At 56.4% G+C, this 26533-nt stretch overlaps 2 protein-coding genes across 3 annotated transcripts in view; both read left to right on the forward strand.

Annotated features, from left to right (window-relative positions):
- The first annotated feature begins 1534 nt into the window (after positions 1-1534).
- On the forward strand, positions 1535-16080 carry LOC138846419 (DNA ligase 1-like). Its single transcript, XM_070062029.1, has 9 exons — positions 1535-2468; positions 3502-3638; positions 4887-5011; positions 9273-9384; positions 10861-11013; positions 13335-13388; positions 14455-14598; positions 15725-15817; positions 15896-16080. The coding sequence occupies exons 3-9, from the start codon at positions 4998-5000 to the stop codon at positions 15977-15979; spliced, it is 654 nt and encodes a 217-aa protein (XP_069918130.1). The 5' UTR covers positions 1535-2468; positions 3502-3638; positions 4887-4997; the 3' UTR covers positions 15980-16080.
- A 137-nt stretch (positions 16081-16217) lies between these two features.
- PLA2G4C (phospholipase A2 group IVC) overlaps positions 16218-26533 on the forward strand; it is a 33951-nt gene continuing 23635 nt past the window's right edge. Inside the window, exons 1-5 of one of the 2 annotated variants that reach the window (XM_008252598.4) lie at positions 16218-18526; positions 19553-19689; positions 21506-21630; positions 25491-25602; positions 25819-25955. In XM_008252598.4, the coding sequence (XP_008250820.2) occupies positions 21617-21630; positions 25491-25602; positions 25819-25955 (263 nt within the window). In that variant the 5' untranslated portion in view covers positions 16218-18526; positions 19553-19689; positions 21506-21616. Of the gene's footprint in view, positions 18527-19552; positions 19690-19715; positions 21095-21505; positions 21631-25490; positions 25603-25818; positions 25956-26533 lie in introns of those variants that run through there. The other variant, XM_051837440.2, reaches the window with a different exon arrangement.

Here is a 26533-nt window from a genome sequence, read left to right on the forward strand (position 1 = left end):
CGCTCTGGGGCACGGCCCTCAGCATTGATTTAATACGTGCTTCGAGCGCCTGAACCAGTGCCGTGCCATGGATCCCTGTGCGCGACTGCAGGCCACCTGCCCAGAGCCCAGTGCCACTGGGGACTCTGATGTCTCACTCACTCATAATTTAGACACTCTTGTGGCTGACCGTCTGAAGTGCGCATTTGTGAGAGAGCACGTGTGAGCACGTGTGTGTCAGCGCATGAGTGTGCATAAGTGCGTGCGTGCACGTGAGTGCCTGTGTTTGAGCATGTGTGAGTGTCCGTGAGTGTGAGAGAGCATGTGTGCCCTCCCAGCAGTCCTGCAGGGAGGCTCTGTCCGGAACCCAGTGAGGGGACAGGGAAACAGGAAGGGCTGTGACCGGGCAGCAGGCTGCAGCCCCAGACCTCTGGAGCAGGGCTGGGACTTGCGTGTGACGCCCAGCTCTGCCACCCACTGGGAAAGGCACCCCAGTGCATGGTGGGTCCGAGTGGTCCAGGCCAGTCCAGTGCGCCACCACCCCCCGCATCCACCCCGGGTCAGGTCAGATGTGTGCGCACCAGGGCCGGCCCAGGGGAGGTCTGTTGGTTTGTGATGCAGAAGCTTCTGGAAGGGCCTGGCAGCCTCCCCTGGACTGTGGCCCCGCTGGAGCAGGGCCAGCCTGAGCTGGGAGGACAGAGCAGGGCAGCCTGCGAGACTGCGGGGTTCCCCTGTTGGCCCGCGGCTCTCGGGACTCCTGTTCCTGCAATAGGGGCCAAATAAGATAGGGAGTGTGGTCCCCTGAGTCAGCCTTGCCTGGGCCCTCTTCAAAGTCGGGGCACACCCAAACCTGGTGCCTCAGACTGGGGAGGGTTGGCTTGGGACACTCGGGTTGGAATCGCTGGGCGTTTGTTGCGGAGTTATGGGGAGGGTGCTGAAGTTGCGGGAGATACCAGTAGGGCACAGTGACAGAGACAGTGCTTGCCTCCCACGGAGGGCAGATGGGCCTCGAACAGCTGGGAGTGGCCAGGCCAGGATCCAGGGCAACGCTTAGCAACCTGTGCTGGTCCCTGGGGTGTTGGGTGCAAAAGAGGCCCGGGCCCTGGGGCTGAGCCCCACATGCCACCCCCTCCCACTGCCTGGCTGCCGGCCCTCACTGCCCCGTGCCAAGGGGGAAGTAACCCTCGATCGTGCTGAGTCACTGAGATGGGCTGGGGGTCTGGGTGGCCCTGACCTGGCTGGCGCGCGAGGGGCCTGGTGCTGAGAGGAGCACGCGGGACGGGAAGGGGCAGGTGGGCCATCCTTAGACCCGATTTTTGGACAAGGAGAGGTGGGATAGAGGCTCAGGGTCGGCAGAGCACAGGCCCCAGCACGAGAACCCAGGTGGTTTTTAGAAGCCATACTTGCCACTTCCGAGGGAGACCTTATTCCTGCCCTCACGGACGTGCACATCCCCAACAGGGTGGCGGGAAACGGCACAGTTGTGGGGGTCAGAGGGCCTCCGTGTCGCTGGGCTCATGTCAAGGAGTGGGTGGGGCTGGATCCTTCTGCAGCCTGGGGGAGTGGGGGGGGTACGCTTCTTGGCCTCTCCCAGAGGCCACCACAGCCCCTGCTCCCAGCCCATCCCCCATCCTGGCAGCGGGACAGCATCTTGGAGTCTCCTGCCCGGAGAGGCCAGCACCCACCTCTATCCCCATGACGAAGACCCTGACACACACACGCGGTGCCCACCAGGACGTCTCCTCTCAAGGCCTTGAGCTTGGCCACGAGTCCCTTCAGCCACATCAGATCACATTCTCAGTTCAGGGCTGGGAGCCCAGGCATCTTTAGGGTCCTTCACCCAGCCCACCCCTCACGAGACTACGTGTCAGAGGAAAACTGATCAGAGGAGGGGCACCCTGGGCCAAGATGGGCACACTTGGGGCAGGGGTGTCTCGCCTTTGGGCGAAGTACGGAGCAGGTGTTCCTGGACATGAGGCTGTCAGGATGTCCCTCGGCCCCTTGGGGAGGATCAGGGCTCCTCACGTGCCCCTGCACTGTGTGTGACCTCAGCAGCTGCTGTCTGCTCTCTGCCCTGCTCCCCTTAGTCTCCCTTACCTTGGGTCCCAGCCTCTCTGCCCGCTGGCCACTCTGTGCTGGGCTCCCTCTGCTGGCCGACTCAGCTCCCGTGACCCTGCACCTCCCTCCTGGTCTCTCTTCCCCTGTGTCTCCAGCCTGTCTCACACACTGGCTGTATTGGTCGCTTGCCCCCTGCATTTCTCTGTCTCAGAGCCCAGGGGTACAGTATCCACCTGCCCATTCTCCTTGCAGCTGCCAGTGTCCTTGTGTCTTCTGTGGGCAGATCCATGGGACACAGCACAGAGTCTGCCAGGGACTTCTGGGAAAACATCTTTCCTGATCGGAAACGAGACCTGGCATGGGAGTCCTTGCTGCCTGCCTGCCTTGACAATGGATGCCGTGGGCCCAGCTTCCAACACACACACAAACACGTGAGTCCTGTGTGGCACATATGTATCCCAGCTGTGGCACATATAAACATACATAGCCACATACATGCATGTGTGTAGGCGTCACTGGTCACACGGGTTCTCGAGAGCTGATTGTCCACATCTCTTCCCAACTTCGGGTTTGCCGACATCATGTCACGCCAGCCGTGGTGGGAAGGTGGACACTGTGACCGGTGCCACAAGTCCAAGCCCGTTGTCCAATATGCAGCAACACAGCGCACACAGGTGCTTGTTGGACTGCAGACATTGACTGGAAGGATACAAGAGAGCAGGGACAGGCTGCCACCACGAACAGAGAATGTGAGGAGGTGAGGAGGGATTTCACCACACATCCTTTGGGCCTGATTGATTTTTTCTTTATGATTGATTTAAAGTCAATGTTAGAGAGAGACACACACACAGATCTTCCAAACACTGATTCACTCCTTACATGGCTGCAACAGCCAGGGCTGGGCCAGGCCAAGCCAGGAGCTAGGAGCTTCATCCACGTCTCTAACATGGATAGCAGAGGCCCGAGCACTTGGGCCGCCTTCCACTGCTTTCCCAGGCGCATTAGCAGGGAGATGGATCAGAAACAGACTTGAACCAGTGCCCATATGATGTGCCGGCATCGTAGGTGGTGGCTTCACCCGCTGTGCCTGTTTGGTTCTGACCATTTGTGGTGATAGTAGCTGGTAGGGCTGACGTTGGGCCTGTGGTGCAAACACCTGCCTCTCCTGTCACTATCAGCGTGCCTGGGCTCAGCAGCCAGCTCTAGACTGCTGACCAACGTTCACTGATGCATGCATACCTTGGGAGGTGATGGCCCAAGGAATTGAACCCCTGCCACCCACTTGGGAGACCTGCATTAAGTTCTGGTTCCCTGCTTTGGCCCAAGCCAGGGACCATGATAGGCATCTGGAGGGGTGTGAACCAGCAGGTGCAAGCTCTATTTCTCTCTGTCAAATTCCAACATTAAAAACTAAAACAAAACCCCCCACCAGAGGAAGGTACCATTGTTTTCTTCACTTTGCAGGTGAGGACAAGGAGCTATTCTCTTAAGAGAGAAAGAGGAAGCAACATTTTGTCTGTAATTACAAAACACCGTAAGCCATCTCTTCAGGGTGCTGTTTTAACCGGAAGGAAGGAAGAAGAAACTCGGTGAAGGCAGAGGTAACAGATGTTTGCTGAAGGTTTTTCATTCTATGCTGCAAAGTTCCATGTGGTGCCATTTAAGCCTCATCATAGGAAATAGGAGCCATTAGGCCCATCCTCCAGGCGGCAAACTGAGGCTAGAGGAACAGACTCGTGTGTTCCATGGTCTGTGAGCCCCCAGGCTGAGCACGCTGTCCAGTCTGTGGCCCGAGTCCTCGGCTGCTGGTGCCCAGCTCCCCGCTCTGCACAGAACAGAAGGGGATGCCGGAGCAGGAGCTCAGCAGGTTTCCATAAGGAGAGGGAGAGAAAAGGTGTGCAGGGAGAGGTGACTGGGGAGGAAGTACAAGCAGGGCACTTCCCCCGCAGGCAGGGACTCCACAGCCTCTGGCGGCTTCTTGGGGCAGTAGTGACCAGCCATGTTGATAGAGAAACTTTAAACCAGTTGTGTCCATAATGGGCACTAGTGCAGGAATAGACCAATAGATAAACAGTTGGGAAAAAAAATTGATATAGATTTTAAAAAAAACTGTAGGTGTGAGGGTCTCCTGACACCCTGCTGGTAACTGACCACGGTGGCTCCCGTGGGTGCGTGCTCCCCAGTGAGTTAATGTTGCCACAGAACTCGGGCTTTTTCTCTCCTCCAGCTCCAGCTGCAGAGGGGGTGTTAGCTCACAGGGTGGCCCGAGGTGTCCCCTTGTCAGGGTCCCATCCCTTTCCGCCTGTCTCCTAGCAACCCCATGAGAACTTGAGATGCTGCCAGGCCCAGTTCCCTCCCTTCACACGCGAGGAATTCAAGGGTTTCAGCAGAGCAGGGATGGATCTCGGGCCACAGCCAGCCCTGGAAGCCACTTAAGTGTGCATGGCCACACCGGGCTGGCTTCCTGGTGCCCGCCAAGGAGCCCCAAGTCTCCCGTGCCTCTGGGCAGATGGGGTGCAGATCTGGTATGCAGAGGAGGGGAACAGGAGGTGCAGGCCAGGCTCCCGGTGGGCGATGGCTGCCGAGAGAGAGGTTTCAGCCTCAGCCTGGCAGTGTCCCTTTCACCACAGACAGCTTGAGGGAGCACTGTGCTGGGGACTACAAAGCGCACTTGGCCCCAGTCCACCAAGCCAAGTGACTGACTGCTTCTCCTAAGAAGTCTTTGACAAACTTGCCAGACTTACCCCTGCCCCTACCCAGTTTGTTTTCTGGGTACTTGAGTCTGATCCCTGATGTTTGTAAGGCCGTCCATCACATAGGCTGAAGGTAAATGATCTCATCCATTTTAGGGACTTCTCATCTTGAACCATCAACAGCAGAATCCCAACCAGAGACCTCCTTGAACCTGCTGCAGAACGAGGACAGGCACACGGCCCACACAGCTGAGGAAGTCGGGCGAGATGGACTGTGACAGGTGAGCCACACGTGTGACTCTGCATGTAATAGCCACGTTTTTATCTAGGTAGTCTTTATGTGGAAGGCAGAGAAGAAGACAGAGAGAGAGAGAGAGAGAGAGAGATCCCATCTGTACGTTCATACCCACAGAGGCCTGCACAGCCAGGGCTGGGCCAGGCCAAAGCCAGGAGCCTGGAACTCAGTCCAGGAGTCCCGTGCAGGTGGCTGCATTAGCAGGAAGCTGGACTCCAGCCCTAAACCCTAGCACTCCCATGTGGGAAGCGTCCTAACCACTGTGCCAAGTACTCACCCCTGTAGGCAGCCTTTGGACAAGTCAAGGCTAATCTAGGCCTCTGGTTTTCCTGGGAAAAGAAAGTCACATACTCCCATTCTGAAGAAGGATGTCAATCAAGAACAAGTCCTGTACAGGTGGCTGCATTAGCAGGAAGCTGGACTCCAGCCCAGAACCCTAGCACTCCCGTGTGAGAAGTGTCTTAATCGCTGTGCCAAGTACTCACCCCTGTAGGCAGCCGTTGGACAAGTCTAGGCTAATCTAGGCCTGTGGTTTTCCTGGGAAAAGAAAGTCACATACTCCCATTCTGAAGAAGGATGTCAATCAAGAACAAGTCCTGTACAGGTGGCTGCATTAGCAGGAAGCTGGACTCCAGCCCAGAACCCTAGCACTCCCGTGTGAGAAGTGTCTTAATCGCTGTGCCAAGTACTCACCCCTGTAGGCAGCCGTTGGACAAGTCTAGGCTAATCTAGGCCTGTGGTTTTCCTGGGAAAAAAAAGTCACATACTCCCATTCTGAAGAAGGATATCAATCAAGAACGCTCTGTTAAAATTATCTGTGCTACCGGAGGCCCCATAAGTTGCTTATGTACATTGTTATCTTTTGTGCTTCTTTGTTCTGCAGCTGGTTATGTGTAAATACACCTGGGACTTTAGAATAAATGAGCATATATCAGCCTTGTTGTCTTGGCTCCATTCTCTGCACCTTTGTCCCTCTTTTCATTCCCACTCCCTCCTTCAAGTTCCGTTCCACTGTGCGGCTGGCCCGCACACCCCTAGCTCTGTCTTAAAGTAAAAAGAGGGGTTGGCATTGTGGTGGTACAGGCAAGGCTGCTGCCTGCACAGCTGGCATCCCATTTGGGGCTGGTTTGAGTCCTGGCTGCTCCACTTCCAGTCCAGCTCCCTGCTAATGCACCTGGGAAATTAGAGGGCGATGGCCCAAGTGCTTAGGCCCCTGCCACCGACGTGCGAGACCAGGAACAAGCTTCTGGCTCCTGGCTTCAGTCTAGCCCAGCTGTGGCTATTACAGCCATTTGGGGAGTGAACCAGTAGATGGAAAATCTCTCTCTCTAACTGCCTTTCAAACAAACAAAAAAAGCAAAAAGAAACAGGTGCCATTGATTCTCCTTTCAGCTACTTTTTTTGTTGTGATAAAATACATACAACATCAAGTTTACCATTTTAGCCATTTTAAAGGGAATGACCCAGTCAAGTCACATTTAGCCCATTCATGATCTGGTGCAACCACCACCTGTCTGGTTCCAGGACATCCCATCACACCCAAAGGGAGCCCGAGACCTACTGAGCATCACCCCAGCCCCTGACAGCCACTACTCTGCCTTCTGCCCCTGTGGATTTTTTCATTCTAGACAATCCACATGAAGGGAGCTGTAGAACACCTGGCCCCTGGGCCTGGCTCTGGCCTCCGCCTGTCCTGCCCCCATGGCCGGTCTGTGCTGTGGCACGCGTCAGGTGTCAGTGCTGTCTGTGGCCAGCGATGTTCCATGGCCTGGATGTGCCTGTCCTGTGGATCTGACCACCACCGGGGGGCACTTGCCTCTTTCTTTTCCCACCTTGTAGCCATTATGGATAGCACTGCTGTGAACATCCAGTATTTGCTTGAACACCAGTTTTCAATTCTTTTGCGTAGACGCCTAGGAATGTAATTGCTGAGTGATAAAGTAATTCTGTTTTAACTGCCAAACTGTTTTCCACCACGGCCACACCCTACCGTTAATGTTAATAGCATATGGTCCAGCCACACTCTCAGTGTCCACGGGAGATGGTTCCAGGACCCCTCACGGATACCAAAATCCTTGAATGCTCAAGTCCCTTACATAAGATGGCACAGTATTTGCCCAGACCTACAAACATCCTACTCTATACTTTATTTTTAAATGTACTTACTTAGGGGCCAGCAGTGTGGCATAGTGGGTTAAGCCACTACCTGCAATGACAGTATCCTTTGGGCACCAGTTTGAGTGCCGGCTGCTCCGCTTCTGATCCAGCTCCCAGTTAATGCACCTGGAAAAGCAGCAAAAGATGGCCCAAGTGCCTGGGCCCCTGAACCCATGGGGAGACCCAGATGGAGTTCCTGGTTCCTGGCTGCGGCCTGGCCCAGCCCTGGCCATTGCAGCCATTTCGGGAGTGAACCAGCAGATGGAAGATCTGTTCTTCCTCTTTCTCTGTCACTCTGCCTTTCAAATAAATAAAGTAAATGTTTTTAAAAAATCAAATAAATTCATTTTTGTTTTATCATGAGCAAGCCAGACAGGGCAAATAAGATTACAGATCAGGTCTTTTGATGGGTTTTGTTCCTGCTTTGTTATTGATTGTCAAGTTGATAGTCAGGATTTTTTTTTCTTTCTTCCCCAAAATTGTGCTTAAAAACCCGAGAATCACCTGCCCCTTCCGGTTTTGCCTCTGTTGGAGCTCCCCTCCTGGCCACTGCACCAGGAGGTCTCTGACTTAAATAAATCTTGCTTGGCCGGTGCCGCGGCTCACTAGGCTAATCCTCCGCCTTGCGGCACCAGCACGCCAGGTTCTAGTCCCGGTCAGGGCACCGAATTCTGTCCCGGTTGCCCCTCTTCCAGGCCAGCTCTCTCCTGTGCCTGGGAGTGCAGTGGAGGATGGCCCAAGTGCTTGCCCATGGGAGACCAGGATAAGTACCTGGCTCCTGCCAGGATATCAGCGTGGTGCGCCGGCCGCAGCGCGCCGGCCGCGGCGGCCATTGGAGGGTGAACCAACGGCAAAGGAAGACCTTTTTCTCTCTCTCTCTCTCTCACTGTCCACTCTGCCTGTCCAAAAAAATAAATAAATAAATAAATAAATAAATAAATAAATCTTGCTTTTAGATAAAATAAACAAATAGAATGAATTGATGCCTAATAATTGTACACACTTACGGGGCTCCGTGTGATCATTTAATGCGCGTGTAGGAATGCATGTAATGTAATGTGTAGGAAGGATGATGACTGGATCGAGGCACTCACGTCTCCAGCTCCTTAGACATTTCTTCTTTGTGCTGAGAACCTTCAAATTCCTGATGTAGGATCGTTACAAATGTGTGATAAACCAGGTGCCGTGCTACAGAACGCTGGAACCTGCCTCGCATCCCACTGCAGCTTGATGTCTGTTAGCCGACCTCTCCATCCCCACAGCTCCTTCGCCTTCCTAATCTCTGGAGACCGACTGTACTCTCTACTTCTACCACATTCAGCTTTTTAGCTTCCACTGGGAGTGAGAACGTGTGGTGTTTGTCTTTCTGAGCCTGGCACGTTCGCTCACTCACCCTCTCTCACTCTCTCTCGCTCTCGCTCTCCTTCTCTTTCTTAAGATTTATTTATTTATTTGAAAGGCAGAGGGACAGAGAGAGAGAGGGAGGGTGGGAGAGAGCTCTTCCATCCATTGGTTCATTCCCCAAATGGGCCAGGCTGCAGCCAGGAGCCGGGAACTCTGTCTGAGTCTCCCATGTAAAGGGCAGGGGCCCCAGCACTTGGGCCGTCTGCTGCTGCTCTCCCGGGCACATTAGCAGGGAGCTGGATCGGAAGCAGAGCAGCCAAGGCTTGAACTGGTGCTGCCGCATAGGCTCTAGTATCACGGGCAGCTGCTTGAGACCCTGCGCCACAGCGCGGTCTCTGGTTTATTCCACTTAGTTCCCCCGCCCCCCACCATTCCCGGTTCCATCCACGTTGCTGCAGACGACAGATTTCGTTCTTTTTGCAGTCGAATAGTGCTCCATTGTGTTCCTAGGCCACGTCTCCCTTGCCCGTTCACCCGCCGATGGACACACAGGTCGAGGCTGTGTTTTTGCCATTGTGAGCGGTGCTGCAATAAACAGGGCAGCGCAGTGAAGGCTTTGATGTGCTGGTTTCTTTCCCTGGGCTACATGCACAGTGGTGGACCAGCTACCAAACTGTTCTCACTCTTCCCGTCCTGCTGTGAATCGTCCGTCATTTGTGGGTTTTGTTTCTGTTTGTCCTGGGAAGCGCTGAGGTTTCCGTAATTCCTGGGATCCAGAAAGAAGAGAAGGCGGCCGTGGAGAAACGCAGCCAACAGGTGCTGGCGGCTCTGAAAAAGCTGAACATCGAGGCCGATGAGGTAGGGAGGAGTCAGGGCCTGGGAGTTCTGGGGGCTCTGGGGTTGTCCCTGGGTGCCTGGGGTCCCAGCCCGACTCAGCCGGGGTGAGCAGAGGTAAGAGGAGGAAACAACAGCAACACAGAACAACGCCCTGTGCCAGAAGGAGCCCAGACTCCCTCTCATCCCCAACTCTTCCCAAGGATCGAACCCCTAACCAATCCTCCCCACAACGCCCAGGCCCCGGTCATTGCCGTGCTGTGCTCCGGTGGGGGGCTGCGGGCCCACATCGCCTGCCTGGGGGTCCTGAGTGAGCTCCAAGAACTCGGCCTGTTGGACGCTGTCACATACCTGGCAGGGGTCTCGGGGTCCACCTGGTAAGTGTCCCCTTTGGGGATGGGAGGCAGCAGGCTGACTTCTGAAACAATGCAAGAGCGTCGTCTTCCTGACGCCAAGTGCCTGCTCGTTTTTGTTTTAAAAAAAGATTTTATTTATGTTAAGAGGCTGTGTGTGTGTGTGTGTGTGAGAGAGAGAGAGAGATCTTCCTTCCACTGATCCACTCCCCAAGTGGCCACAGCAGCCAGGGCTGGGCCAGGCTGAGGCCAGGAGCCTGGAACTGGCGGTGGGTGGAACACAGCCCCTTTTAGCTTCTCTGCCTCTGTGATGCAGTATTGAGTTCAGTCTGTGTAAGACTTTCCACTCAAGAGGCCCAGACAGCAGGAATGAAGCACTCACACCTGTGCACCTGCTCCAAGCCCAGGGTAGACATTACTAATTGATTGTGGCACATTTTCTGTGCAAGAGCCAAGAACAAACCAGGGAGCAGGGGCCAGAGTGAGATGGGGCAGGCTGAGGCAGGAATGTTGGACCTAGCTGGATAGATTGAATTTCTTTCTAAGCTCAAGCTTTGACGCACAGCTGAGTTTTGAGCTGGGCACGGAGGATGAGGTTACTGGTTAATGGAGACAGTTGCATGAAGAGCAGAGAAGCAGAGCGTGGGAGTGAGGCAGGTCCTGCAGGGTCTCACCCAGGACCCCAGGATGCCCTGAAAGCCTGTCTTACGTGCTGAGCGGTATGGCACAGTGTTTAAGAGAACTGCCTCGCTGCAGAACCCCGGGGTGCTGCCGGCACAGGAATCTCATGGTTTGTTACTTAGCGGCGTTCCTTGGAGGTACATGACACTGTGGTCTGCACCTCAGCCCTCCTATTCTCGGCTGAAGTCCTTGCAGGCTGTGCGTTCTCTTTCCACGGTGTTTGTTTTTAGTAAATTACTCTCCACTTCCTGAAGGACAGCGGCACCAAGGGGGCTCTGCATCCCCGCCCAGCCCTCTCCTCCCACTTGCCTCTCCTGGAGCCTGGAAGCCCTTTCCTCACACGGCCTCTTAGCAATGCATCTTCGTCCTCAGAGTCCCTGTGAGGAGGCCTGGCCCGGGGCCCTGTAGCCACAGCACTGAGGTCTGTGCCCAGCACCCCCACCGCTCTTTCCTTCCCTCCCCGCAGCTGAAGAAGGACTACCTGGACGGCGTGGGCGACACCCTGGACCTCATGGTGATTGGCGCCTACCTGGGCCGGGGGAAGCGTGCCGGCCGCTACGGGGGCTTTCTGCTGGCCTGCTATGATGAAGACACCGAGGGACTGCAGGCCATCTGCAAGGTCTGGGCGCCGGGCCGACCCTAGGGGGCTTCCTGTGGGCGCCTCAGGAGGGCCCAGGTCCACAGACAGACAGCCCTCCCAGTGAGGAAGGATCCGACTGCAGCAGGGCTACTGTGGACGTCGGGAACCGCGTCCGGCTGCCTGGTGCTCGCTTAGCCTAGAGAGGACTGTCCCTTCTCTGTGACAGGAAGTCTGGCGGCAGCGGCCCCTGCAGGGCCTCTTCTCTCCCCACAGTTGTCTTTCTGATGGGCTCTGGTCTCGTCGTCGCAGTGTAGCTGCAAGTGTGCCGGCCATCAGGGCCTTGCATGCTGCAGACACCAGAAGAGAGGACCCAGGCAGCAGCACTGCGGGGCAGGGGTGGAGCTGCCATTTGGGAGGCCTGGGCTTGAGCCTCGGCACTACTTCTGCCACAGCTCCCTGCTAGTGGGCACCCTGGCAAGCAGCAGGTGATGGCCCAAGTTTGGGGTCCCTGTCACCGACATGGGAGACCTCGAGAAAGCTCCTGACTTCAACCTGACCCAGCCCCAGCGATGGCAGGCATTTAGGGGTGAACTAGTGGGTGGGAGAATGAGTCTCTCTCTCTCTCTCTCTCTCTCTCTCTCTCTCTCTCTCTCTTTCACACACACACACACACACACACACTGCACTTCAGATGAGTAAATAATAAAGAACAATGCACAGGGCCAAGGCCTGTGCCTCCTGGAATTTCCCTCCATGGCTGGTCCCTGTCTGCAGGGGCCACTGAGAAAGTCAGGCCTTTATGGCTGTGCAGTGTGACCGGGTCTCCCTCACCCAGCAGACTGAGTGAGAAACAGCACCAGTAACTCCACAGAGGCAGTTTGCTTTCTTTCTTTTTATTTATTTTTGTAAAGATTTATTTATTTGAAAGGCAGAGTTACAGAGAGGCAGAGGCAAAGAGAGAGGTCTTCCATCCGCTGGTTCACTCCCCAGATGGCCACAATGGCCAGAGCTGCGCCTATCTGAAGCCAGGAGCCAAGAGTTTCCTTTGGGTCTCCCACATGGGTGCAGGGGCCCAAGGACCTGGGCCGTCTTCTGCTTCTTTCCCAGGCCACAGCAGAGAGCTGGATCGGAAATGGAGCAGCCTGGACTTGAACAATGCCCATATTGGATGCGGGCACTGCAGGCGGCGGCTGTACCCACTGCGCCACAGCGCCGGCCCCTGGCAGTTTTCTTGATGCATCTTTGAAGTTGTGACCTTTGTCTCTGAGTCATTCTCTTTTTTTGTTTTTTCCTCCTTAAATAGTTTATTTAAAAAACACATTTTAAAAATCTATTTATGTTGCAAGACAGTGACATCTCCCATCCCCTGGTTCACGCCCCGCAAAGGTCAGCAACAGCCAGGACTGGGCCAGGCCAAAGCTGGGAGCCCGGGACTCCAGCTGGGTCTCCCACGTGGGTGGCAGGGACCCAAGCAAATGAGCCGCCCCTGCTGCCTCCCAGGGCACACACTAGCAGGAGACTGGACTCGGAGTGGAGTCGGGACTGAAGCCCAGGCTCCCCAGCGTGCCCTCCCCAGTACTTTATTCTGTGAAGCTTGGGGTGTGACGTGGAGCCTACGACAGCGCTCTGAGGTGCAGCCGCGCCGAGTTCCTGAACCAGTTCTCTGCACTTGATTTCAGCCACTTGTCCTTAAGAACGACGTCCTCACTGCACTGGGTTAGCCTGTGTGGTCTGTGACACAGGTGCCTTTGCAGTCCAGCAGTGTCAGTCTGTCGCCACCCAGCAGTGCTGGGATAGAGCTCCATTTGTCCGACGGGCAGAGATGCCGTTTGCTGGCCCACTCCCCAAACACTTGGCGACGGCCAGGACTGGACCGGGCAGGGCCAGGAGCCAGGAGCCAGGAGCTCGGAGCTCGGTCATGGCCTCCCATGGCAGGGATCCAGTTGCCTCAGCCATCACCTGCCTCACAGGGTGTGTGTTGGTAGGAAGCTGGATCCATAGCAGAATGAGGATTTGAACCCAGGCCCTGCGGTGTGGGTGCACGTGTCCCCCGCAGGGCCTTGACTGCTGCACCAAAAGGCCTCCGCTAGTAGTATCATCGGCACAAAAGGCGAAAAGGTGGCTGAGGTTCTCAGTACCAGAGACCCAGTACCAGTACCACTGTGCACAGTGGGTGAGCAGCGCCTCGCTGTGATGCCTCACGCCTGCTGCTCGGGCGGGGCGGGAAACCTCGGGGTTAGGATTGGAGATGATGGTGAGCTCAGGGGGTGACCTCCCAGACAGGACCAGAGCCAGAGGATGGGGTCCCCACACCGCACCCCCATTCTGTGGGTGTCCTCTGACCCGCGTCTTCCCTGCAGCTGGGGACCGGCTTCAGCGACGAGGAGCTGGAGGAGCAGCACCAGAGCCTCCAGGTGAGCTGCGTGGCCTCTCAGCCTCCGCCGTCGGAGGGTTCAGGGTGCGGGCAGGAGGGCGGCGGGGTCAGGCCCCAGCTCTGCCGGCTGCTGGTCACAGGACCGTCTCCGGCCCGGAGCCTCGGTCACACCGGGGCTGCAGGGCATCTCCCTGCTCAGGGCCTTGTCACACTGGAGCCACAGGGCCGTCACCCCACCCAGAGCCTCGGTCACACTGGGGCTTGCCGAGCGCCATTCAGGTGTTCCCGGGTTGTGCCCGTGGAACACTTAGAGAGCCCCGGGTGAGAGGGGCGCTGGGGAATGCGAGCCCTGGGTGTGGTGTCTGGATCGCGGTTCTGCCTCCGTCCGTGCTATCCTCCCTTTCTGTTCCCTCCTCTCTCTGGGCCTTGGCTCCCTCCCTACCCCTCCAGCTCTGGGTCCCTCTTCTTCTGGGTCTCCGTTCCCATCCCTTTGCCTCTGTAGTGTCCCGTCTCCGCTGCATTCCATTTCTTTCCTTTTCCTGCTTCCCTTACTACCCCTCTCAGCCTGCCTGCTCCCTGCCCCCTCTCTCTGCCTGCCCCCTCCCTGCCCCTCTCTCAGCCTGCCTCCTCCCTGCCCCCTCTCTCAGCCTGCTTCCTCCCTGCCCCCCTCTCTGCCTGCCCCCTCCCTGCCCCCTCTCTCAGCCTGCCTCTTCCCTGCCACCTCTCTCTGCCTGCCCCTCCCTGCCCCTCTCTCAGCCTGCCTCCTCCCTGCCCCCTCTCAGCCTGCCCACTCCCCGCTCCCTCTCTCTGCCTGCCCCCTCCCTGCCCCTCTCTCAGCCTGCCTCCTCCCTGCACCCTCTCAGCCTGCCTCCTCCCCACCCCCTCTCTCTGCCTGCCCTCTCTCTCAGCCTGCCTCCTCCCTGCACCCTCTCTCTGCCTGCCCACTCTCTCAGCCTGCCTCCTCCCCGCACCCTCTCTCTACCTGCCTCCTCCCTGCCCCCTCTTTCTGCTGTCTCCTCTGTCCCCATCCCTCATTTTTCCACCTTGTTCCCCACCCTTGGCCTTGGCGAGGATCTGAGACCCTCTCTTCCTCTTTCCCACTGCAGGCCCTGGTGCTGCCCGCGCCCCGCCCCTATGTGCAGGCCGGTGGTGCCGTGGCCCCTGACCACTGGCTGGACCCCACCACCGTGTGGGAGGTGAAGTGTGCGGATCTCTCCCTCTCTCCCATCTACCCTGCTGCCCGTGGCCTGGTGAGTGCTGGGCTGGGTGTGGCCTGTAATGGATCCCAGTAAGGCAAGCAGGGAGCAGAAGTTTCCTGGCGGCTCTGCCCTCGGGGCCAGTGCTGGGGACGCACCTGCCGTCTTCAGCAGGGCGGGTGTCCGGGGAGGAGCAGGCGCTGTCCTGGAGATTCCTCTGATCCTTCAGAGCCCAGCTGGCACCTCTTTTCCTGGTTGGAAGTGGGGGAACGTGTACTTCTGATCTGACTTGTCTCATTTCCGACTCGCACGGCACGTTAGAGCCAGGGCGCCTGGGCAGTGCTCACGGGCAGCCATGCCCGTCTCCTGTCTGCCCGGGACGGGGACAGAGGTGTGTCGCTCCCCCATTCGCGGAGGAACGACACAGGACCCTGCGCTGTTCTTTTATCTGCTTGGCCCTTCCCGGGTTTGCTGCTGGTTCTTCCCGGGTTGGCTACCGTCCCTTCCACCTCCGTGGAGGGGCGGCTCCCCCTGCCACTTTCCCCACTTCCGCGGGGGAGCGGCACACCGCCGGCCGGCTCTCTCGGGGGCTGCTCAGATGTTATCCGCTGGTTCCTGGTGCATGTTTTCTCTCTCCTCCTTTATAGTCCTCTTCCACCAATCCCAACTCTGCTACCCACATGCCGAGCACGCTGCTCTCCTCCAATCAGGAGCAAGATCAGCTCCTGCAGCTCATCAGTCAAATTGGCGAGAGGCAGCTGTGTAGAAGTTGTTTACTCCTCTCCCAGCGCCATATTGTGGGAGAGCAGATGCATAGAATAAGTCTTAATTCCAGTAAGGTAGTTAGTCCGAGTTGCTCCCCACAGGGGTGGGGACGTGAGCGTCTCCACCATAAACGTGCAGGTGCCTGTGAGGCTGGAAGGTGGGATTTGAACCCATGATCTGGCTCTGGATCCAGGCCTGTGCCTGTCGTAGCGGCTGCTGTGGCGGCCAGTATTGCTCAAGCGCTTACACAGCAGGCACCAGGCGTCCACACGTTTCTCAGCTTCCTGAGCCCTTACCACAGCCTGGTGCTCAGCCCCTCTGTGTGGATCGGGCGCCGAGGCCAGAGGGAAGGGGGAGGGAGACGACCGGAGGTGGCTGTGGCCGCACGGAGGTCGCAGCATCACCCCTGCTGCAGGTGGACAAGGAGAAGGGGATCTCCCTTCGCTTCCCTCGCTTTGTTCGCGTCCGGAAAGACAAGATGCCGGAAGAGGCCACCACCGGTGCTGAGGTGAGGCTCTCGGGAAGGGGGTGTCGGGCCGGGCCTGCTTCCGGGAGAGGGCCCGCCTGACCACCGCCTCCCTCGCAGGTGGCCGATCTGTACTGGAGGCAGAGTCAGATTCAGAACCAACAGTACGAGGACTCGGACACCGACTTGGAAGATTTCTTCTGAGCCCCGCCCGGCTGGAGGACCGCAGGGCAGCGCCCGAGCTTGAGTTCCGTGTCTGGGACTCATTCACTGACTTCCCTCAATAAACAGTCGTCAGACACCCACGCTCTGGGGCACGGCCCTCAGCATTGATTTAATACGTGCTTCGAGCGCCTGAACCAGTGCCGTGCCATGGATCCCTGTGCGCGACTGCAGGCCACCTGCCCAGAGCCCAGTGCCACTGGGGACTCTGATGTCTCACTCACTCGTAATTTAGACACTCTTGTGGCTGACAGTCTGAAGTGCGCATTTGTGAGAGAGCACGTGTGAGCACGTGTGTGTCAGCACATGAGTGTGCATAAGTGTGTGCGTGCACATGAGTGCCTGTGTTTGAGCATGTGTGAGTGTCCGTGAGTGTGAGAGAGCGTGTGTGCCCTCCCAGCAGTCCTGCAGGGAGGCTCTGTCCGGAACCCAGTGAGGGGACAGGGAAACAGGAAGGGCTGTGACCGGGCAGCAGGCTGCAGCCCCAGACCTCTGGAGCAGGGCTCCCAGCTCTGCCACCCACTGGGGAAGGCACCCCAGTGCATGGTGGGTCCGGGTGGTCAAGGCCAGTCCAGTGCCCCCACCACACCCGCATCCACCCCGGGTCAGGTCAGATGTGTGCGCACCAGGGCCGGCCCAGGGGAGGTCTGTTGGTTTGTGATGCAGAAGCTTCCGGAAGGGCCTGGCAGCCTCCCCTGGACTGTGGCCCCGCTGGAGCAGGGCCAGCCTGAGCTGGGAGGACAGAGCAGGGCAGCCTGCGAGACTGCGGGGTTCCCCTGTTGGCCCGCGGCTCTCGGGACTCCTGTTCCTGCAATAGGGGCCAAATAAGATAGGGAGTGTGGTCCCCTGAGTCAGCCTTGCCTGGGCCCTCTTCAAAGTCGGGGCACACCCAAACCTGGTGCCTCAGACTGGGGAGGGTTGGCTTGGGACACTCGGGTTGGAATCGCTGGGCGTTTGTTGCGGAGTTATGGGGAGGGTGCTGAAGTTGCGGGAGATACCAGTAGGGCACAGTGACAGACAGTGCTTGCCTCCCACGGAGGGCAGATGGGCTCGAACAGCTGGGAATGGCCAGGCCAGGATCCAGGGCAACGCTTAGCAACCTGTGCTGGTCCCTGGAGTGTTGGGTGCAAAAGAGGCCTGGGCCCTGGGACTGAGCCCCACATGCCACCCCCTCCCACTGCCTGGCTGCCGGCCCTCACTGCCCCGTGCCAAGGGGGAAGTAACCCTCGATCGTGCTGAGTCACTGAGATGGGCTGGGAGTCTGGGTGGCCCTGACCTGGCTGGCGCGCGAGGGGCCTGGTGCTGAGAGGAGCACGCGGGACGGGAAGGGGCAGGTGGGCCATCCTTAGACCCGATTTTTGGACAAGGAGAGGTGGGATAGAGGCTCAGGGTCGGCAGAGCACAGGCCCCAGCACGAGAACCCAGGTGGTTTTTAGAAGCCATACTTGCCACTTCCGAGGGGGACCTCCTTATTCCTGCCCTCACGGACGTGCACATCCCCAACAGGGTGGCGGGAAGCGGCACAGTTGTGGGGGTCAGAGGGCCTCCGTGTCGCTGGGCTCATGTCAAGGAGTGGGTGGGGCTGGATCCTTCTGCAGCCTGGGGGAGTGGGGGGGTGCGCTTCTTGGCCTCTCCCAGAGGCCACCACAGCGCCTGCTCCCGGCCCTTCCCCCATCCTGGCAGCGGGACAGCATCTTGGAGTCTCCTGCCCCGAGAGGCCGGCACCCACCTCTATCCCCGTGACGAAGACCCTGACACACACATGTGGCGCGCACCAGGACGTCTCAAGGCATTGAGCCTGGTCACGAGTCCCTTCAGCCACATCAGATCACATTCTCAGTTCAGGGCTGGGAGCCCAGGCATCTTTAGGGCCTTTCACCCAGCCCACCCCTCACGGGACTACGTGTCAGAGGAAAACTGATCAGACGAGGGGCACTCTGGGCCGAGATGGGCGCACTCGGGGCAGGGGTGTCTCGCCTTTGGGCGAAGTACGGAGCAGGTGTTCCTGGACATGAGGCTGTCAGGATGTCCCTCGGCCCCTTGGGGAGGAGCGGGGCTCCCCACGTGCCCCCTGCACTGTGTGTGACCTCAGCAGCTGCTGTCTGCTCTCTGCCCTGCTCCCCTTAGTCTCCCTTACCGTGGGTCCCAGCCTCTCTGCCCGCTGGCCACTCTGTGCTGGGCTCCCTCTGCTGGCCAACTCAGCTCCCGTGACCCTGCACCTCCCTCCTGGTCTCTCTTCCCCTGTGTCTCCAGCCTGTCTCACACACTGGCTGTATTGGTCGCTTGCCCCCTGCATTTCTCTGTCTCAGAGCCCAGGGGTACAGTATCCACCTGCCCATTCTCCTTGCAGCTGCCAGTGTCCTTGTGTCTCCTGTGGGCAGATCCATGGGACACAGCACAGAGTCTTCCAGGGACTTCTGGGAAAACATCTTTCCTGATCGGAAACGAGACCTGGCATGGGAGTCCTTGCTGCCTGCCTGCCTTGACAATGGATGCCGTGGGCCCAGCTTCCAACACACACACAAACACGTGAGTCCTGTGTGGCACATATGTATCCCAGCTGTGGCACATATAAACATACATAGCCACATACATGCATGTGTGTAGGCGTCACTGGTCACACGGGCTCTCGAGAGCTGATTGTCCACATCTCTTCCCAACTCCGGGTTTGCCGACATCATGTCACGCCAGCCGTGGTGGGAAGGTGGACACTGTGACCGGTGCCACAAGTCCAAGCCCGTTGTTCAATATGCAGCAACACAGCTCACACAGGTACTTGTTGGACTGCAGACATTGACTGGAAGGATACGAGAGAGCAGGGACAGGCTGCCACCACGAACAGAGAATGTGAGGAGGTGAGGAGGGATTTCACCACACATCCTTTGGGCCTGATTGATTTTTTCTTTATGATTGATTTGAAAGTCAATGTTAGAGAGACACACACACACAGATCTTCCAAACACTGATTCACTCCTTACATGGCTGCAACAGCCATGGTTGGGCCAGGCCAAGCCAAAGCCAGGAGCTAGGAGCTTCATCCACCTCTCTAACATGGATAGCAGAGGCCCGAGCACTTGGGCCGTCTTCCACTGCTTTCCCAGGCGCATTAGCAGGGAGTTGGATCAGAAACGGACTTGAACCAGTGCCCATATGATGTGCCGGCATCGTAGGTGGTGGCTTCACCCGCTGTGCCTGTTTGGTTCTGACCATTTGTGGTGATAGTAGCTGGTAGGGCTGACGTTGGGCCTGTGGTGCAAACACCTGCCTCTCCTGTCACTATCAGCGTGCCTGGGCTCAGCAGCCAGCTCTAGACTGCTGATGCATGCATACCTTGGGAGGTGATGGCCCAAGGAATTGAACCCCTGCCACCCACATGGGAGACCTGCATTAAGTTCTGGTTCCCTGCTTTGGCCCAAGCCAGGGACCATGATAGGCATCTGGAGGGGTGTGAACCAGCAGGTGCAAGCTCTATTTCTCTCTGTCAAATTCCAACATTAAAAACTAAAACAAAACCCCCCACCAGAGGAAGGTACCATTGTTTTCCTCACTTTGCAGGTGAGGACAAGGAGCTATTCTCTTAAGAGAGAAAGAGGAAGCAACATTTTGTCTGTAATTACAAAACACCGTAAGCCATCTCTTCAGGGTGCTGTTTTAACCGGAAGGAAGGAAGAAGAAACTCGGTGAAGGCAGAGGTAACAGATGTTTGCTGAAGGTTTTTCGTTCTATGCTGGAAAGTTCCATGTGGTGCCATTTAAGCCTCATCATAGGAAATAGGAGCCATTAGGCCCATCCTCCAGGCGGCAGACTGAGGCTCAGAGGAACAGACTCGTGTGTTCCACGGTCTGTGAGCCCCCAGGCTGAGCACGCTGTCCAGTCAGTGGCCCAAGTCCTCGGCCGCTGGTGCCCAGCTCCCCACTCTGCACAGAACAGACGGGGATGCCGGAGCAGGAGCTCAGCAGGTTTCCATAAGGAGAGGGAGAGAAAAGGTGTGCAGGGAGAGAACAGTGGGAGGGAGAGGTGACCGGGGAGGAAGTGCAAGCTCAGCTAGTCCTGTGCTGCCCACACACCAGGCTGCTGGGTTAAACATTGCTGGCAGCAAAAGGGAAAGGATGTCCGTGGAGAAGAGAATCGGGGGTGGCCGGGAGACAGGGAGCTTGCCCTCTGAGGTAGTTTGAAGTGCCCAACAGCAGTCACGTTGAAAACAGGGCAGCAGCTCCGTGTTGCCCTGGGTCGGCTTCGAAGCAGACGTTGGGACTTTCTCACCCCATAAGCAGGGCCCGGTCACCCTTGGTGCAATTAGCAGTCACACCCAGTCACACCCGGATGGCCCAAGCAAGAGGCCGAGATAAAAACTCAGAGGACCCCTCTCCTTCCGCTTGCTTCAAATGCACCATTCAGGCATTTGCTCGTTATCTCCTGTTGACCCACACCCTGGTGCCCAATATATACGGCTGGCCTCTGCCCTATCCCCCACCTCTCTGTGCTGGCACCCAGGACTGCTGTGGACCCCCCGGGACCTGTAAGTACTGGAGCTCTCACTTGAGTCTGGTGTGTGGCCTTGAAGCTGCACCTGCAGTGGGACCCCCAACTGGAGGCTTCCCTAAGGGGGCTCTGCAGGCAGGGACTCCACAGCCTCTGGCGGCTTCTTGGGGCAGTAGTGACCAGCCACCTTGATAGAGAAACTTTAAACCAGTTGTGTCCATAATGGGCACTAGTGCAGGAATAGACCAATAGATAAACAGTTGGGAAAAAAAATTGATATAGGTTTTAAAAAAACTGTAGGTGTGAGGGTCTCCTGACACCCTGCTGGTAACACCACGGTGGCTCCCGTGGGTGCGTGCTCCCCAGTGAGTTAATGTTGCCACAGAACTCGGGCTTTTTCTCTCCTCCAGCTCCAGCTGCAGAGGGGGTGTTAGCTCACAGGGTGGCCCGAGGTGTCCCCTTGTCAGGGTGCCATCCCTTTCCGCCTGTCTCCTAGCAACCCCATGAGAACTTGAGATGCTGCCAGGCCCAGTTCCCTCCCTTCTCACGCGAGGAATTCATGGGTTTCAGCAGAGCAGGGATGGATCTCGGGCCACAGCCAGCCCTGGAAGCCACGTAAGTGTGCATGGCCACGCCGGGCTGGCTTCCTGGTGCCCGCCAAGGAGCCCCAAGTCTCCCGTGCCTCTGGGCAGATGGGGTGCAGATCTGGTATGCAGAGGAGGGGAACAGGAGGTGCAGGCCAGGCTCCCGGTGGGCGATGGCTGCCGAGAGAGGTTTCAGCCTCAGCCTGGCAGTGTCCCTTTCACCACAGACAGCTTGAGGGAGCACTGTGCTGGGGACTACAAAGCGCACTTGGCCCCAGTCCACCAAGCCAAGCGACTGCTTCTCCTAAGAAGTCTTTGACAAACTTGCCAGACTTACCCCTGCCCCTACCCAGTTTGTTTTCTGGGTACTTGAGTCTGATCCCTGATGTTTGTAAGGCCGTCCATCACATAGGCTGAAGGTAAATGATCTCATTCATTTTAGGGACTTCTCATCTTGAACCATCACCAGCAGAATCCTGACCAGAGACCTCCTTGAACCTGCTGCAGAACGAGGACAGGCACACGGCCCACACAGCTGAGGAAGTCGGGCAAGATGGACTGTGACAGGTGAGCCACACGTGTGACTCTGCATGTAATAGCCACGTTTTTATCTAGGTAGTCTTTATGTGGAAGGCAGAGAAGAAGACAGAGAGAGAGAGAGAGAGAGAGAGAGAGAGAGATCCCATCTGTACGTTCACACCCACAGAGGCCTGCACAGCCAGGGCTGGGCCAGGCCAAAGCCAGGAGCCTGGAACTCAGTCCAGGAGTCCCGTGCAGGTGGCTGCATTAGCAGGAAGCTGGACTCCAGCCCAGAACCCTAGCACTCCCGTGTGAGAAGTGTCTTAATCGCTGTGCCAAGCGCTCACCCCTATAGGCAGCCTTTGGACAAGTCAAGGCTAATCTAGGCCTGTGGTTTTCCTGGGAAAAAAAAGTCACATACTCCCATTCTGAAGAAGGATGTCAATCAAGAACGCTCTGTTAAAATTATCTGTGCTACCGGAGGCCCCATAAGTTGCTTATGTACATTGTTATCTTTTGTGCTTCTTTGTTCTGCAGCTGGTTATGTGTAAATACTGCTGGGACTTTAGAATAAATGAGCCTTGATCAGCCTTGTTGTCTTGGCTCCATTCTCTGCACCTTTGTCCCTCTTTTCATTCCCACTCCCTCCTTCAGGTTCCGTTCCACTGGTGCGGCTGGCCCGCACACCCCTAGCTCTGTCTTAAAGTAAAAAGAGGGGTTGGCATTGTGGTGGTACAGGCAAGGCTGCTGCCTGCACAGCTGGCATCCCATTTGGGGCTGGTTTGAGTCCTGGCTGCTCCACTTCCAGTCCAGCTCCCTGCTAATGCACCTGGGAAATTAGAGGGAGATGGCCCAAGTGCTTAGGCCCCTGCCACCGACGTGCGAGACCAGGAACAAGCTTCTGGCTCCTGGCTTCAGTCTAGCCCAGCTGTGGCTATTACAGCCATTTGGGGAGTGAACCAGTAGATGGAAAATCTCTCTCTCTAACTGCCTTTCAAACAAACAAAAAAAGCAAAAAGAAACAGGTGCCATTGATTCTCCTTTCAGCTACTTTTTTTGTTGTGATAAAATACATACAACATCAAGTTTACCATTTTAACCATTTTAAAGGGAATGACCCAGTCAAGTCACATTTAGCCCATTCATGATCTGGTGCAACCACCACCTGTCTGGTTCCAGGACATCCCATCACACCCAAAGGGAGCCCGAGACCTACTGAGCATCACCCCAGCCCCTGACAGCCACTGCTCTGCCTTCTGCCCCTGTGGATTTTTTCATTCTAGACAATCCACATGAAGGGAGCTGTAGAACACCTGGCCCCTGGGCCTGGCTCTGGTCTCGGCCTGTCCTGCCCCCACGGCCGGTCTGTGCTGTGGCACGCGTCAGGTGTCAGTGCTGTCTGTGGCCAGCGATGTTCCATGGCCTGGATGTGCCTGTCCTGTGGATCTGACCACCACCGGGGGGCACTTGCCTCTTTCCTTTCTCACCTTGTAGCCATTATGGATAGCACTGCTGTGAACATCCAGTATTTGCTTGAACACCAGTCTTCAATTCTTTTGCGTAGACGCCTAGGAATGTAATTGCTGAGTGATAAAGTAATTCTGTTTTAACTGCCAAACTGTTTTCCACCACGGCCACACCCTACCGTTAGTGTTAATAGCATATGGTCCAGCCACACTCTCAGTGTCCACGGGGGATGGTTCTGGGACCCCTCACGGATACCAAAATCCTTGAATGCTCAAGTCCCTAACATAAGATGGCACAGTATTTGCCCAGACCTACAAACATCCTACTCTATACTTTATTTTTAAATGTACTTACTTAGGGGCCAGCATTGTGCATAGTGGGTTAAGCCACTACCTGCAATGACAGTATCCTTTGGGCACCAGTTTGAGTGCCGGCTGCTCCGCTTCTGATCCAGCTCCCAGTTAATGCACCTGGAAAAGCAGCAAAAGATGGCCCAAGTGCCTGGGCCCCTGACACCCGTGTGGGAGACCCAGATGGAGTTCCTGGTTCCTGGCTGCGGCCTGGCCCAGCCCTGGCCATTGCAGCCATTTCGGGAGTGAACCAGCAGATGGAAGATCTGTTCTTCCTCTTTCTCTGTCACTCTGCCTTTCAAATAAATAAAGTAAATGTTTTTAAAAAATCAAATAAATTCATTTTTGTTTTATCATGAGCAAGCCAGACAGGGCAAATAAGATTACAGATCAGGTCTTTTGATGGGTTTTGTTCCTGCTTTGTTATTGATTGTCAAGTTGATAGTCAGGATTTTTTTTTCTTTCTTCCCCAAAATTGTGCTTAAAAACCCGAGAATCACCTGCCCCTTCCGGTTTTGCCTCTGTTGGAGCTCCCCTCCTGGCCACTGCACCAGGAGGTCTCTGACTTAAATAAATCTTGCTTGGCCGGTGCCGCGGCTCACTAGGCTAATCCTCCGCCTTGCGGCACCAGCACGCCAGGTTCTAGTCCCGGTCAGGGCACCGAATTCTGTCCCGGTTGCCCCTCTTCCAGGCCAGCTCTCTCCTGTGCCTGGGAGTGCAGTGGAGGATGGCCCAAGTGCTTGGCCCTGCACCCCATGGGAGACCAGGAGAAGTAGCTGGCTCCTGCCATGATATCAGCGCGGTGCGCCGGCCGCAGCACGCCAGCCGTGGCGGCCATTGGAGGGTGAACCAACGGCAAAGGAAGACCTTTTTCTCTCTCTCTCTCTCTCACTGTCCACTCTGCCTGTCCAAAAAAATAAATAAATAAATAAATAAATAAATCTTGCTTTTAGATAAAATAAACAAATAGAATGAATTGATGCCTAATAATTGTACACACTTACGGGGCTCCGTGTGATCATTTAATGCGCGTGTAGGAATGCATGTAATGTAATGTGTAGGAAGGATGATGACTGGATCGAGGCACTCACGTCTCCAGCTCCTTAGACATTTCTTCTTTGTGCTGAGAACCTTCAAATTCCTGATGTAGGATCGTTACAAATGTGTGATAAACCAGGTGCCGTGCTACAGAACGCTGGAACCTGCCTCGCATCCCACTGCAGCTTGATGTCTGTTAGCCGACCTCTCCATCCCCACAGCTCCTTCGCCTTCCTAATCTCTGGAGACCGACTGTACTCTCTACTTCTACCACATTCAGCTTTTTAGCTTCCACTGGGAGTGAGAACGTGTGGTGTTTGTCTTTCTGAGCCTGGCACGCTCGCTCCCTCACTCTCTCTCTCTCACTCTCTCTCACTCTCGCTCTCCTTCTCTTTCTTAAGATTTATTTATTTATTTGAAAGGCAGAGGGACAGAGAGAGAGAGGGAGGGTGGGAGAGAGCTCTTCCATCCATTGGTTCATTCCCCAAATGGGCCAGGCTGCAGCCAGGAGCCGGGAACTCTGTCTGAGTCTCCCATGTAAAGGGCAGGGGCCCCAGCACTTGGGCCGTCTGCTGCTGCTCTCCCGGGCACATTAGCAGGGAGCTGGATCGGAAGCAGAGCAGCCAAGGCTTGAACTGGTGCTGCCGCATAGGCTCTAGTATCACGGGCAGCTGCTTGAGACCCTGCGCCACAGCGCGGTCTCTGGTTTATTCCACTTAGTTCCCCCGCCCCCCACCATTCCCGGTTCCATCCACGTCGCTGCAGACGACAGATTTCGTTCTTTTTGCAGTCGAATAGTGCTCCATTGTGTTCCTAGGCCACGTCTCCTTTGCCCGTTCACCCGCCGATGGACACACAGGTCGAGGCTGTGTTTTTGCCATTGTGAGCGGTGCTGCAATAAACAGGGCAGCGCAGTGAAGGCTTTGATGTGCTGGTTTCTTTCCCTGGGCTACATGCACAGTGGTGGACCAGCTACCAAACTGTTCTCACTCTTCCCGTCCTGCTGTGAATCGTCCGTCATTTGTGGGTTTTGTTTCTGTTTGTCCTGGGAAGCGCTGAGGTTTCCATAATTCCTGGGATCCAGAAAGAAGAGAAGGCGGCCGTGGAGAAACGCAGCCAACAGGTGCTGGCGGCTCTGAAAAAGCTGAACATCGAGGCCGATGAGGTAGGGAGGAGTCAGGGCCTGGGAGTTCTGGGGGCTCTGGGGTCGTCCCTGGGTGCCTGGGGTCCCAGCCCGACTCAGCCGGGGTGAGCAGAGGTAAGAGGAGGAAACAACAGCAACACAGAACAACGCCCTGTGCCGGAAAGAGCCCAGACTCCCTCTCATCCCCAACTCTTCCCAAGGATCGAACCCCTAACCAATCCTCCCCACAACGCCCAGGCCCCGGTCATTGCCGTGCTGTGCTCCGGTGGGGGGCTGCGGGCCCACATCGCCTGCCTGGGGGTCCTGAGTGAGCTCCAAGAACTCGGCCTGTTGGACGCTGTCACATACCTGGCAGGGGTCTCGGGGTCCACCTGGTAAGTGTCCCCTTTGGGGATGGGAGGCAGCAGGCTGACTTCTGAAACAATGCAAGAGCGTCGTCTTCCTGACGCCAAGTGCCTGCTCGTTTTTGTTTTAAAAAAAGATTTTATTTATGTTAAGAGGCTGTGTGTGTGTGTGTGAGAGAGAGAGAGAGAGAGAGAGATCTTCCTTCCACTGATCCACTCCCCAAGTGGCCACAGCAGCCAGGGCTGGGCCAGGCTGAGGCCAGGAGCCTGGAACTGGCGGTGGGTGGAACACAGCCCCTTTTAGCTTCTCTGCCTCTGTGATGCAGTATTGAGTTCAGTCTGTGTAAGACTTTCCACTCAAGAGGCCCAGACAGCAGGAATGAAGCACTCACTCCTGTGCACCTGCTCCAAGCCCAGGGTAGACATTACTAATTGATTGTGGCACATTTTCTGTGCAAGAGCCAAGAACAAACCAGGGAGCAGGGGCCAGAGTGAGATGGGGCAGGCTGAGGCAGGAATGTTGGACCTAGCTGGATAGATTGAATTTCTTTCTAAGCTCAAGCTTTGACGCACAGCTGAGTTTTGAGCTGGGCACGGAGGATAAGGTT

Source organism: Oryctolagus cuniculus, chromosome 18, assembly GCF_964237555.1.
Source record: "Oryctolagus cuniculus chromosome 18, mOryCun1.1, whole genome shotgun sequence".
Classification (NCBI taxonomy): Eukaryota; Metazoa; Chordata; class Mammalia; order Lagomorpha; family Leporidae; genus Oryctolagus; species Oryctolagus cuniculus.

Excerpts from the sequence above, each read along its gene's own strand:
- LOC138846419 (XM_070062029.1), top strand. Across the intron at positions 13,389-14,454 it reads AGCAGCACCAGAGCCTCCAG|GCCCTGGTGCTGCCCGCGCC; the intron begins GTGAGCTGCGTG and ends TTCCCACTGCAG. Across the intron at positions 14,599-15,724 it reads ACCCTGCTGCCCGTGGCCTG|GTGGACAAGGAGAAGGGGAT; the intron begins GTGAGTGCTGGG and ends CCCCTGCTGCAG.